This window comes from Macrobrachium nipponense, chromosome 28, assembly GCF_015104395.2.
Source record: "Macrobrachium nipponense isolate FS-2020 chromosome 28, ASM1510439v2, whole genome shotgun sequence".
Lineage (NCBI taxonomy): Eukaryota > Metazoa > Arthropoda > Malacostraca > Decapoda > Palaemonidae > Macrobrachium > Macrobrachium nipponense.
The window spans coordinates 27,624,273-27,637,675 of NC_087217.1; the positions used below are offsets into that span (position 1 = coordinate 27,624,273).

The 13,403-nt window shown below is 33.3% G+C and overlaps 1 protein-coding gene across 1 annotated transcript in view; it reads right to left on the reverse strand.

Annotated features, from left to right (window-relative positions):
• Positions 1 to 1,059: 1,059 nt before the first annotated feature.
• LOC135201137 (dynein axonemal heavy chain 7-like) overlaps positions 1,060 to 13,403 on the reverse strand; it is a 75,099-nt gene continuing 62,755 nt past the window's right edge. The window contains exons 74-80 of the mRNA XM_064230015.1: positions 7,514 to 7,670; positions 7,245 to 7,414; positions 6,150 to 6,387; positions 5,163 to 5,314; positions 3,685 to 3,822; positions 2,196 to 2,339; positions 1,060 to 1,324 (exon numbers count right to left, since the gene is read on the reverse strand). Coding sequence (XP_064086085.1) covers positions 1,118 to 1,324; positions 2,196 to 2,339; positions 3,685 to 3,822; positions 5,163 to 5,314; positions 6,150 to 6,387; positions 7,245 to 7,414; positions 7,514 to 7,670 — 1,206 coding nt within the window. The 3' untranslated portion in view covers positions 1,060 to 1,117. The remainder of the gene's footprint in view (positions 1,325 to 2,195; positions 2,340 to 3,684; positions 3,823 to 5,162; positions 5,315 to 6,149; positions 6,388 to 7,244; positions 7,415 to 7,513; positions 7,671 to 13,403) is intronic.

Sequence of the window (13,403 nt, forward strand, 5' to 3'; positions counted from 1 at the left end):
ACCGCATGAGGCGCACTGTGTAAGTATAGATACAAGTATACACACCAATACCTCGACACAATGGACAAGGCTACAAGCTGATTCATATGCAGTCAATAACCCTCTATCATTATAAGCTGCGTCTTCGCCTCTGTATACTGATTGATTAATGCCTTCCCTGGCGTAGCAGGTTTTACGATCACGATTCATCATTCCTGTCGAAGTACTGTCTCGGTGTCTAGTCCGTTATTGATCCAGGAAGTGCTGTGTCATCAAATTTATCAGTGTATGTGGAATCAGGTGTTATGTCAGATTTTGTTTTTGTGGCGATACGAACAGTGATGATGACGGTTTGTTAATAATTGTGTCATTAATATAATATATATATATATATATATATTATTAATATAATATATCTAATATATCTAATATATGATATATATATCTATATTATATCTATCTCTCCCCATATATATATTATATATATCTAGATATAATATATATATAGACATTATATATAGAATATATATATATATATAGATATATATATATATAGATTATATTATCAATATATCTATAGATAATATAGATATTATATATAATATTATATATATATATAGATATATAGATAATAGATATATATAGATAGATATACTAAGATATATATATATATAGATAATATATATATATATAAATCTATATGTATATATAATATATATATCTATATATAATATATAATATTTACACTTACACACATACATATAGAGATATATATGTAAGATATATATATATATATATATATATATATATATATATATTACTATATATATATATATATATCTACGATATATATAATAATATATATATATATATATAATAATATATTATATTACTATATATATTATATATTATTATATATATATAATATATATATTTACACTTACACACATATATATATATATATATATGTATATATACACAGTATATATATATACACGAGTATACATACATACCTATACATATACACACACATGCAAATCATCCCCAAACAGGATTAAAAAAAGAGAGACCACTTTGCCGACAATATAATCACCCAAATACAAGAGCAATTCCCAAGAAGCATTCCTGACAAGACGTCCTAATCTGAGAGCGAACAGAGCAGGGCAACGCCCCTGAGGATCCAGTGATCCTGCGGCAGGTGAGTGGGTATGCTGACGGAGATGACGAAGTTGGTGCAGTGCCCTGTCGTGGTCAGGTTGCCCCTCCTCTCGCTGGTCTTGTAGACGGGGCACGAGTAAGTTGGTTCCGGGGGTATCTCCTCCCGTACCATCGGCTTCAGCCAGATCTGTTGGTAGTTGGGGGGATAGAAGGTTAATTCTTTTGTTTCTGAGTGATCGTTAATTTTCTTTATTCACAGTTCTTACTCCTATTTCTTAATTAATTTTGTTAATTCGTCTGTTTTTCTAATGTTTTCTAATAATCGATCGCCTCTTTCTGTATCTTCCATTACCTTCTGTTACCTCTTTCAAATTAACACCTTCATATTCTTAGGATGTTTGAAGAATTTCAAGTTTATCATGGCCACTGTTGTGGGCTTGTTCCCTATGAATAGGGTTCATCTTCTGAATAATAATAATAATAATAATAATAATAATAATAATAATAGGGACACTAGAGACAATCCCAAGATCCCTAAACAGGAACCTGGAAACACTAGATGCCTAAGTAGCTCCAGGGCTCATGCAGAAGAGTGTGCTCCTAGAAACAGCGCAGATATTAAGACAAGTGATAGACTCATAAGGAGGCAGGATGTAACCCGGAACCCCACACTATATAAAAATTAAAAAAAACACCCAATCGAATAGGATGACTGATAAAAAAAAGAATAAATTTAGACATTCTTCAAGGTAAATGATCTTGAATTTTGTTAATCAGCTATTCTTAATTCTAAATTCGCTTTTATTTTCTTAATGAGACGTTCTTAATCCCCAATGATCATTTATTTTCCTAATTAGATATTTTTATTTCTAAATTATCTTTGATTTCTTCATTGGATTTGATGCGTCATCACTGAATCATTTCGTAAAATTGATTGTTTTGTTACTTTTTCAATAAAAGCCGAGGTACGTCCATCACTAATTACAGCCAGTGAAATTCTTCAAGCGACACATTCTCGAGCGCTATTGACCTCTGGCATATTCTTGCAGGGCACTTACCGGGGGCATATTCTCGTGCAATCTCCTGGGCAGCGCTTCGTCCAAGCGACACATCTCCGGGTCCCAGCGGGCGCCCTCCAGAAAGAGACCCCGGATGTAGGTGCCCACTTCCGGTTCGGGGCTGTCGTCGTCTACGTCACAAACCTGTGTAAAGAATTACATTAATTAAAAGGTTTCCATTTGTGATTTATTCATTGTACATTCTTTGAAAACTTGTAATTTAGAAGTTATTTCAACTGGCTTATCAAATGTTCTCTGCGCAACTATCTTCTAGGTAAATATTCTCACATCCATTGATCTAACGATTAGTGCATTTATTTACGTCAGTCGCCGGTCATTTCAGATTGATTTATTCGTGTCCCACAATCATACATCTTAAATCAGTTTGTCTACGCATTAAAAGGGTATTTTTTCTATTGCTTCTCTTCGCGCAATGAAATGTTCCATCCTAAGTCCCTTCATAATAAAACATTAATGAAATTCAACGGCGTACTACACTACAGTTCGAAAGGATACTTAAGTGCAAAAAAAGAAAATTGGAAATCATTATCAAATTAGCAGGAACAAATCACCCTCCTCGACTGTACTATAAAGGAACTTCAAAGTCAATAGCACCTCATCACTCCCATTCAGATACAGTACATATCTTTTGAAAGTTGCTGCTAATGATATATACTCGTAAATCACCGCTTATTAAAGCTTGGCAGACCAATGACAGCAAAAACCTTTATAAACGATCTTGGATTCATCAATGGCTTTTGACTCCAGTTGATGATCGCTTGCTTCCTCCACTGAGAAATGGCTACACTATTACTGGACTACTTCAAAAGAATTCTTCGCGAGGGCAAAGTACAGTTTTACCCACGAAAAGAAATATAATGGTTCTTGGTTATATGAGAAACTTCAACATAAACAATTGTCACTACATGGTGGTTTTCCTTCTGGAAGCACATGGCAACCATGCCATCCAGGGGGTGTGGCTTAAAACCAAACCTGATCTAAACGGGAAACATTTCTGTTAATTTTAACATTAGGAATTCCTGTATAATGATTCTTGGTAATGTGTTAAACTTAAATGTAAACAATGGTCACTACATGGTGGTATTCCATCTGGAAGCACATGGCAACCATACCATCCAGGGGGTGTGGCTTAAAGCCAAACCTGATCTAAACGGGAAACATATTTCTGTTAATTTTAACATTAGGAATTCCTGTATAATGATTCTTGGTAATGTGTTAAATTTCAACATAAACAAAGGTCAATACGTGGCGATAGTCTATCTGGAAGCACATGGCAACCATACTACACAGGGGTGTGGCTTAAAACCAAATTTGATCTAAATGGGAAACATATTTCTGTTAATTCTAACATTACAAATTCCTGTTGCTTCCAAGACCACTGCAATACATCCATAACACAAGGGAAGCATATATAAAGCTTTTAACTACATAGTTGTGAGGAAAAAATAACTAAATCGCCAATAAATACCTGAAAATGAAAGGCCAGGAGATCGATTGCATGCGTGTAGGCCCTGGCGTGGTTCTGCAGAACAGCCGTCAGGAAAGATTGTGTGAAAAAGAACCCGCTGATCCAAAATACACGAGGGGTGCCGTTCTCGAACCAATTCTGAGGGAAGAAGAGTTGTCATTCTACTACAATCTACTAGCAAACATATGTATACAGAAATTATGTATGATAAATTCATAAAGTAGCTAAGTCTACGTGCATAACCAGCCCCGTTTCACGGGCAGAACCAGCTCCGTTTCAAGGAATCCCTTCTCATCCCCATACCCTTCGGAGGCGGGGGAGGTAGGATGAAACCCCATTATAAACCATCTTAGGAGTCCCCACTATAACCCTGCCAAGTTTCATGCCCATTGGACCAGACGTTTGACAGTGATTGAATGACAGACGGATGGACAGACATAACCCCCATTATAGTAAGATATGAAATATTTCAAATGAAACGACTGTTTAAGAATTAGGCCTAATCCTTTCATAAACGGCTGTAGGAGAAGATTTTGCTGCATGCAAGAGTGTGTATTACCATGCATTTATTACATAATACTTTTATATACATTTATATCGTATAGTTGTACTTTTATAAACTATTATATATGCATGTACAGATAAATTATACATACGTATATATATATATATACATATTTTATATATATATTCATATATATATATATATATAACGTATATACTAATGTATATATATATATATATATATATATATATATATTATGTATAGTATATATATATATCTATATATATATATACATATATATATATATATTATATATATATATATATATATATATATATATATATATATATATATATATATATATATATATATATATATATTATGTATATATATAGTATATATATATATATATATATATATATATATATATATATATATATATATATATATATATATATACATATATATATATATATATATATATATAATATATATATATATATATATATATATATACACGAGAGAGAGAGAGAGAGAGAGAGAGAGAGAGAGAGAGAGAGATGAAATGTATGTAGAAGACAAGACCAAAAGTACAACACCTATGAGAAACAAACCTTAGCAATCATTCATCTGCCAAGAGTCAACGAATCAATCGATAAGAAGAATCCGATAAATGAACAACCTATACATAATTATTCTTTAAGAAGGGAAGAGGAAACAGAAGATAATGTCCAATAAATCAAGAAACCTCATAATGTATGGATTTTCTATATAGACCATCTTATATTCTATATACATGTAGACCTCTATCTACAGGGTTTCTCCCAAGCCTTCTTCACTCCTATAATTACTTATAATTACCAAAACATCCCGTCCTCGAATCTCTCTTATCATATCCTTTATCTTTTTACCTCTCACACACTTCTGATCTCTCTCTGTCCTCATCTATTGTATACGTATCAGCCCCCATTACCTGTAGGAACTGAAGCCGCTGCACTAAGTCTGTGATATAGGAACCCAATCCCTTCAGCGTCGGGTAGGACTTGCAGCGCCACATCGTGGGCACTCTGCCGGTTCGGACGCCAACCAGCACCTCCTCGACCTCCTCCGAGAGGCTCTCGGATCCTGCATAGGATTCAATCCAGTTAACCTATGACTCCTTAGGTAGTAAATTGTTATCTCATGATAATTCAGTCCTATTACCACCCTTCCACGTTACTACTGAGCGATGATTATATGTTCTTTAATGGACGTGACTTCAAACGTCTGATAATAATTATTCATCAAATATTCAAAAGGTATTATTCTGTTTAATATTAAAAATACGCTACTAACTTATTATTCATTAAATGTCAAAGATAAAGGTATCACTTACCTTCACAATATTGCTGCATTTCCGTAATCCTAAGATGCTAATATGTATGTTTAAGGGTAAATTATGAATACCTAACAAAATATCTAACTTTCCAATAGCTATCATTTTTAAAGCCTAATAAGACTTCAGGAGTATCAGAGTTTTTTGACCTTTGATGGAATAACAGAAGAAGTTTAAGTTGCTAAAATGCTGCATTGCAATATGAGTGCATGTAGAGAATCCTTGAGTTTTTGTGGTTTCTTTATCTGTTTTTAGTTAAAGGTCCTCAGATCGCGAAGTTTTTAAGATTCCATAGAACATCTGAGACTGTCATGATTCCCGTTTTTCAGTATTGTAATCATTTTTAAATACCGTTAAGTCGTCAAGCCTCTTTCTAAACCTTAATTAAGACTACTGTCTTTTTTAAATTCAGAAACGCATCGAATTATTACTTATTCAAGTACTTCACCAGGCTAAATCATCGTTTTATTCTCGTGGAATAAACTACAGCAACCAGTATCTCTCCCCCTCGTAGTAGTAGGTGGGATTTGCCTTTGAAACGGCTCCATATGCCTTTGAAACGGCTAGTAACTCTCTCCGTCGTACCTTCCAGCGCTCTGAGCACGGCATGCAGAGTAGAAGTGATGGTGGCTATGAGGGTGTTGTAACGGCACATCTCCTGCACCAACACTGTGTTGAACGACTGCTCCCTCCTGGTGGGGTACTTGGCCAGGGCGGCGTCCACGTGGAAGGGAGGAGGGATGCGGTTCAGGATGTCCTCGCAGGTACGCCCTACGGTGTCTCCCTCGCTCCCTCCGTCACCTCCCGAGGAGAGAGAGGTCGACTGAGGAGATAAGACGAGGAAGAATTAACTTGATTCTTCTGCCAGATTTGCATGATCAGAACATACCTACATGCATACAATCATACATACACATATATTACTATTTTTTATACAGTATACAAATGGGATATGCAACGTGATACCCAAGAGTTGCCCAGGGTCGAGAATGAGCGCGTGCATACCCACAAAGCCAAATAAATCAGGAGGTTGACAGGGAGATAACAATATGAGGGGAGAAAAAATGATAGTGATGTAGATATTCAGAATTAAAACATGATTTTCCCTTCATATTCGAATGACAAAATGAATATACATGCACTATACATTCATACATACGTTATATCGTCTGCATATCATATAATGAAGTGAATTAACAGTATCTCTGAGAGACAGAAAGTACTGGCTAGAATCCACTAACGCAATCAAGAGTTTGTTTGTTTGTTTGTTTGTATGGTGTTTTTACGTTGCATGGAACCAGTGGTTATTCATCAACGGTACCAACGGCTTTACGTGACTTCCGAGAGTGAAATACACATCTCTTACTCCTCAATGGAATGACCGAGAATCGAACTCGCGGCCACCGAGGTGGCACGCCAACACCATACTGACCACGCCATTGAGGCGGTGGGCAGTGAAAAAAATTCACATAACAGAAAAACATACAGAAAACAAACATATGAGCAAAGTTCAATTAAAGAGCATTTCAGAAATGTATACAATAACAAATGCAAGAGTAAACAATAACAATCTAACACTAGAAATGAACAAATTAATCCTCAAAGCTATCTGAAATGAGTGAAAAATCAAATCGTAGGAAAAATGAGAACTAACTCCTACAGAAGAGCTTGAGCACCCACCTGCGTCAGGAGGACAGCGGCGAAGAGCTTGTTTGTCTCCGCCTGGTCCTTGTTGATGCTGGCGTTGCTATTCATGCCGAAGACGTGGGGCGGGGCGTCTCGGGGCAGTTCCGAAATGTGGGTCAGGTAGTGGTCCATGTCCTCTCCGTCTAGGGGCGTCGTGTAGACTCCTGCGTCAGGAGAGAGACACTTGTTTATGCTTCCTCTTATAGTACACAGACATTACTATTATTATATTATAAAGAGTCATCGACAAAACTTCCACCAACCCTGCTGGTCGAAGCTGTAGGAATCTCCCTCCACGACCCCAGGATTGTAAAACTTCCGCAGGATGGTACTTAGCGTCCTGCGGTCCCTCTCGTCCGTGACCTTCCCGCCGTAGTTGCACTCGGCCGTCAGGTAGTGGAGGGCTTCCCAGGGGATCTCCTGCAGCAGGGAATATTTTGCTGGCGTTAGCTAAGCCCTTTGAAGTAAGACAATAAGTAATTTCCTGGGTTAGGTTACTTGACTCGAGGTCATGTTATTAAAACCCTTTAATCCAGTTTTAAAGACATATCAAGACCATGTTCTTAAACTAAGACCCTTCTGAAAAGATTCTTCAACTGATTAAGACCTCTGAGCCCGGCCCTTCTAACTAAGACTGGAGGCTCCACCTTTTTGAAAAACTATGGCTTTCAAGTTCGTCTCTCTCAAGTAAGACCTAACAGCCAGTACCTGACTAAAGCCAGGACTCTCACTTCCATATTTTCAACGATGACATTTTATTAAGACCCAAGATCCAGTCCTTGACTCTTAAACTAAGACTCAGGACTCTAAAACTGACTCTAGTTCAAATTCCCAAACTAAGTCTATCAAATTAAAGTGAGAGACTAAGACGCCCAAATCAGTATTCTGGGCCAGACACCAGAAAAAGGGTTCTGAAACTGACTCAGTAGCCCAAGTTATAAAACCAAGAGTCTAGGCTCTAACATTTAGGTTGTAGTTTACGCTTCAAGACCAAGTACTGGACTCCGAAATTAAGAGTAGACAGTTATGGCTCAAAAATTAAGACAGCTAATTAGGAATCTTCAGTTTTGGGGTTCTAATGATACTTTCTCTTTTTGAGATGAGGTTCAGCTACCTGGTTATACTATAGTAATTAACCTATATACACCTGTTAGCTCCAGAGACTGTAGAGAAATATTCTGTGATTAAAGTGTAGCCTAAATAAATATAAATAAAATGAAAGCCTGTTTAAATATTTCCTTGCCCAAAGGACCTACGTTTGGACCTTTATCATTGAAAATATATATACAAAAAAACGAAAGCTCATAAAACTAGCGTATACAACTAAATGTGGTTGAAATGATTCTATAACAGATCCTCTTACCTGATCCAACAATGGTTCAAAGAAGGAAAAATCTATAATATTGCAAAAAAATTCTTGATAGGATGTGAGAGATATCAAACGTAAAAGAAAAGAGAGTATTACAGAAAATATTTACAGTCACTAAACTACTCGGTGCTGAAATATAAAAAGATTTGTTTATTGATATATAACACTCTCTCCTAATTATCCTTAGATAATATATACTCTTCAGATTAAAAGAAATATAACTGAAATGAATACTCACATTTCAAATGTGCACCAATTAGCAACTCATTTATAATATTTTCTTATTGCTGAATTTGTTCACTTTTAAGTGAGTTACTGGTAAGTTTCTGGTAATTAAAAAAAAATATTCTTATAAATTAAATAAAAACCTTTGGAAAACATTATTTCACAAGCTTAAAAGTGCTGTCTTGTAGGCTGGTGGTGTTTCAATAATCTAATCTAAGAAAGAGAAGTGGAAAACATTGTGAAAAGTTGGTTCCATAACTACAAAAAGTGCATTTAAAAAGGTGCAGCTTTAAATTTTAAGTGGCTTTAGTAAAATTTTAAGTGGCTTTAGTAATTTTCCTAAAAAAACTACATAAAAAACTATGGAAAAAGTAATCCCAAACTTTAAAAAGTGCATATTGTAAAGCTGTAGGTGATTCTACTACCTTTCCTAAAAAAAAGACAAGAAAAAACTAAATGAAAACTTGTGATAAAACAAAGTTAGTCTACAAAAATGGCAATTTGTTGAAACCCTCCGTGATGCCATTGGCCACCTCGCCTAAAAAAATCTAAATGAAAAATCCAGAAAACGTTTCCAGAACTGGAGATGATTCGGTCTGGAATCTCCAGTGTATCGATTTGTTCCAGACTGATGGAAATGATGCTGAGAGCAATCTCTGTGAGATTTCTTAAGACCTGGAAAAAGTGACGACTGTCTCTGTAGTCTTTCGTGCGATGTTCAGAGAATGGGTGATGTCATGGTAGTCTTCACGAGAGAGAGAGAGAGAGAGAGAGAGAGAGAGAGAGAGAGAGAATAGGTACTCAATTATTTTAGTTGCAACACGGAGAGAGAGAGAGAGAGAGAGAGAGAGAGAGAGAGAGAGAGAGAGAGAGAGAGAGAATCAAAGAACGCTCACTCAGTGGATGTGTACGAAACTTGACAAAGTCCTGGTAGCAGCCTACTTCCAAAAAAAAAAAATAATAATAATAATGTGTCCCACTGACATCTCACATGAGAAGTGACACATAAAAAAACTCTCAATAAGCTGAAAATGAGTCTCAAATGTCTCTGAAACGTCTCATTTTGTTACTTTTTTTTTAATTCCTTGCTCACCGTTGTGGAAGATGGATCGATCCAGATTTGACGAAATTGATGAAGATAAAAGAAAATAATTATTCAAGATGTCAATTTTTCCTTCTGTTTTTTGAGTGAGGTTTGGAAAATAATGATGTTTATAATGACGTCCCTCTATTTACATGGAATGTACTTGATGTTTATAATGATTTGCCTCTATTTACATAGAATGTATTTGATATTTATAATGACCTGCCTCTATTTATATATGGAATGCATTTGATGTTTATAATGATTTGCCTCTATTTACATGGAATGTACCTGTTGTTTATAATGACCTGCCTCTATTTACATGGAATGTACCTGTTGTTTATGATGACTTGCATTTATTTATATGTAACATATTTAATTTACTGAAGCTTCATAGATCATTCTCTTATCGTTTACAGAAAAAACTAGAGAAAAATTTGTCGTAATCTCATGACTATTTCTAGCAAAAATATTCTATTCATGGGTGAGAACAGTTATAGACTGAAAATACTTGTTAATACTATAAAAAAAATATCTGACTTAGTTTTATGAAGTTTTTTATATAAAAAATAATAATTTGTAATAAATCAAAGAAATATTTACAGGGTAGAAAGTAAAAATAAATGGACTTAATTTACGAGAATGAGAAGCTTTTTAGTAAAAAAAAAAGTGATTGTTACTTTAGAGGCTTATGGAGAAAATAAATGTATATTTATTATTGGTTTATGGAGGAAATAAATGTATATTTATTATTGGCTTATGGAGGAAATAAATGTATATTTACTACTGGCTTATGGAGAAAGTAAATGTATATTTATTATTGGCTTATGGAGTAAAAAATGTATATATTTATTATTGGCTTATGGAGAAACTAAATGTATATTTATTATTGGCTTATGGAGGAAATAAATGTATATTTATTACTGACTTATGGAGGAAATATGTATATTTATGGCTTAAGGGGATAAATGTATATTTATTATTGGCTTATGGAGGAAATAAATGTATATTTATTACTGACTTATGGAGGAAATAAATGTATATTTATGATTGGCTTATGGAGGAAATAAATGTATATTTATTATTGGCTTATGGAGGAAATAAATGTATATTTATTACTGACTTATGGAGGAAATAAATGTATATTTATTATTGGCTTATGGAGGAAATTATGTATAAATTTATACTTGACTATGGAGGAAATAAATGTATATTTATGATTGGCTTATGGAGGAAATAAATGTATATTTATTATTGGCTTATGGAGGAAATAAATGTATATTTATTACTGACTTATGGAGGAAATAAATGTATATTTATTATTGGCTTATGGAGGAAATAAATGTATATTTATTACTGACTTATGGAGAAAATAAATGTTTATCTATTATTGGCTTATGGAGGAAATAAATGTATATTTATTATTGGCTTATGGAGGAAATAAATGTGTATTTATTATCAGAAAAAATACAGACAGAAACATTGCATAAGATAAAGGAATTTTTATGAGACGATTTGAAAATCAAGATAAGAGTATTTTGACACAATTATGTTTAGTTTGATAATCCAATTGAAATACCGAATGATATGAATTATATTTAGGACAACTGCATTAAATTTGCTAAGATTATGCAGTGAAAGCCATTCTTCATTATTCATCTCGATACTGTTAACTTAAAGAATAATTGTTAATATTTAATGAAAAGTTATTCACCAATTATAAAAACAACTCTACAGCAAACAGATAATAATTATCATTTATCATGGCGTCTTCACATTATCAGCTATAAAATTTCCTCTATGTTGATATCATTAATTATTTACATGGCTAATTTAAAAAATAACAATCCATAATTCGTGAATGATTACCTATCTTTTATTCTTAATTATCTTTAGATTATACAATAAACCTAATTTTAGTGGAAAAGTGAATTACTGGTAAAAAAACTTAAAACGTAAAATCTATACAAAATGAAATCTTTATGATTATATATACATACACACATAAATGTGTGTGTATATATATATATATATATATATATATATATATATATATATACATATAATATACATACATATATATATATAATATATATATATATATAGTCTTTTCACAGAACTTCTAATCTAAACTGATACGCTAATACTACACTCATTCACACACAAAGAAATGGTGTATTAGTATGAACAACTGATAATTTAAAACTATTGTAGACATTTCCAGCATTCAGTGCTCGTGTTCGCCTGAAAATGGTACAGCGCAGGTCAATGGTATTTAGATTTCCTAAATAAACAAAAGATAAACGGAAATGTGGTTCAGCAAAATATTTGTAAAGAAAGTATGATGAAGGTATACCTAAGAGAAATACTATGGGCAAACACCTGGTTAATTATCTATACACACAACATACACACATATATTATAGTATGTATATATATATACGTGTACGAGATATATATATATATATATATATATATATATATATAATATTATACATATACACGTACCGTATATACATGTATATTATACATATATAATAATAATCATACAACCATGTATAATGATTTGTATTCATAGCATATATGAACTCAAGTTTCTTGATCCCGAGATAGACTTTTATAAAACAAAAGTTTGAAATCATGATACGGGACATGGCAAAGCAAGAATGAATTGGGAATAGCTCAAGCAAATATAATAAGAAAGATTAGGAAATAGGTTACATAATATGACTAAGAATAAAATATTGGAATTGTATGTGTATATATATATATATATATATATTATATTATATATATATATATATATATATTGTTACGAAAGGGCTGATGAAAGTCAGATGGAAGAAAGAGAATATGAACGGAGGTATGAGTAAAAGGAACGAAAGGGGTTGCAGCAGCTATAGGGGCCGAAGTGACGCTGCAAAGAACCTTCAGTAATGCCTACAGTGCACCGCGTAAGGTGTGCTGACAGCGCTACCTCCCTACGGAGACGACATGGTTAAGAGAACAACAATAAAACAATGAATAATTGGAAAAATGGATTTAAATATGAACAAAATAATGAACAATTGGAATAAATGATTTTTAATATGAACAAAACAATGAATAATTGGAAAAAATGGTTTTTAATACGAACAAAATAATGAATAATTTTTTAGTATAAAGACTGAATGCACACAAGTTCAGACCCACTCCTTGACTTAGGTAACATCTAAAAACTCTTCAAAATACTTATTAATAAATATCTTGTTTTTTACAACAACAATGAAACAAGAGATACAATTCAACTTGTGTCCTACTAATTTAACTACATTTTTATCGATTTCATTTCTTAATTCATTAATTTATCTTTTTTCTCTTCTGATAACTGATCTCTTCTTCCTGTATTTCATACTATCTTTTGTAATTTCTTTGAAATGAACACTAATATTCTTTGGAAGCTTGAATTCCAAGTCTATAATGGCCACTCTGGGCT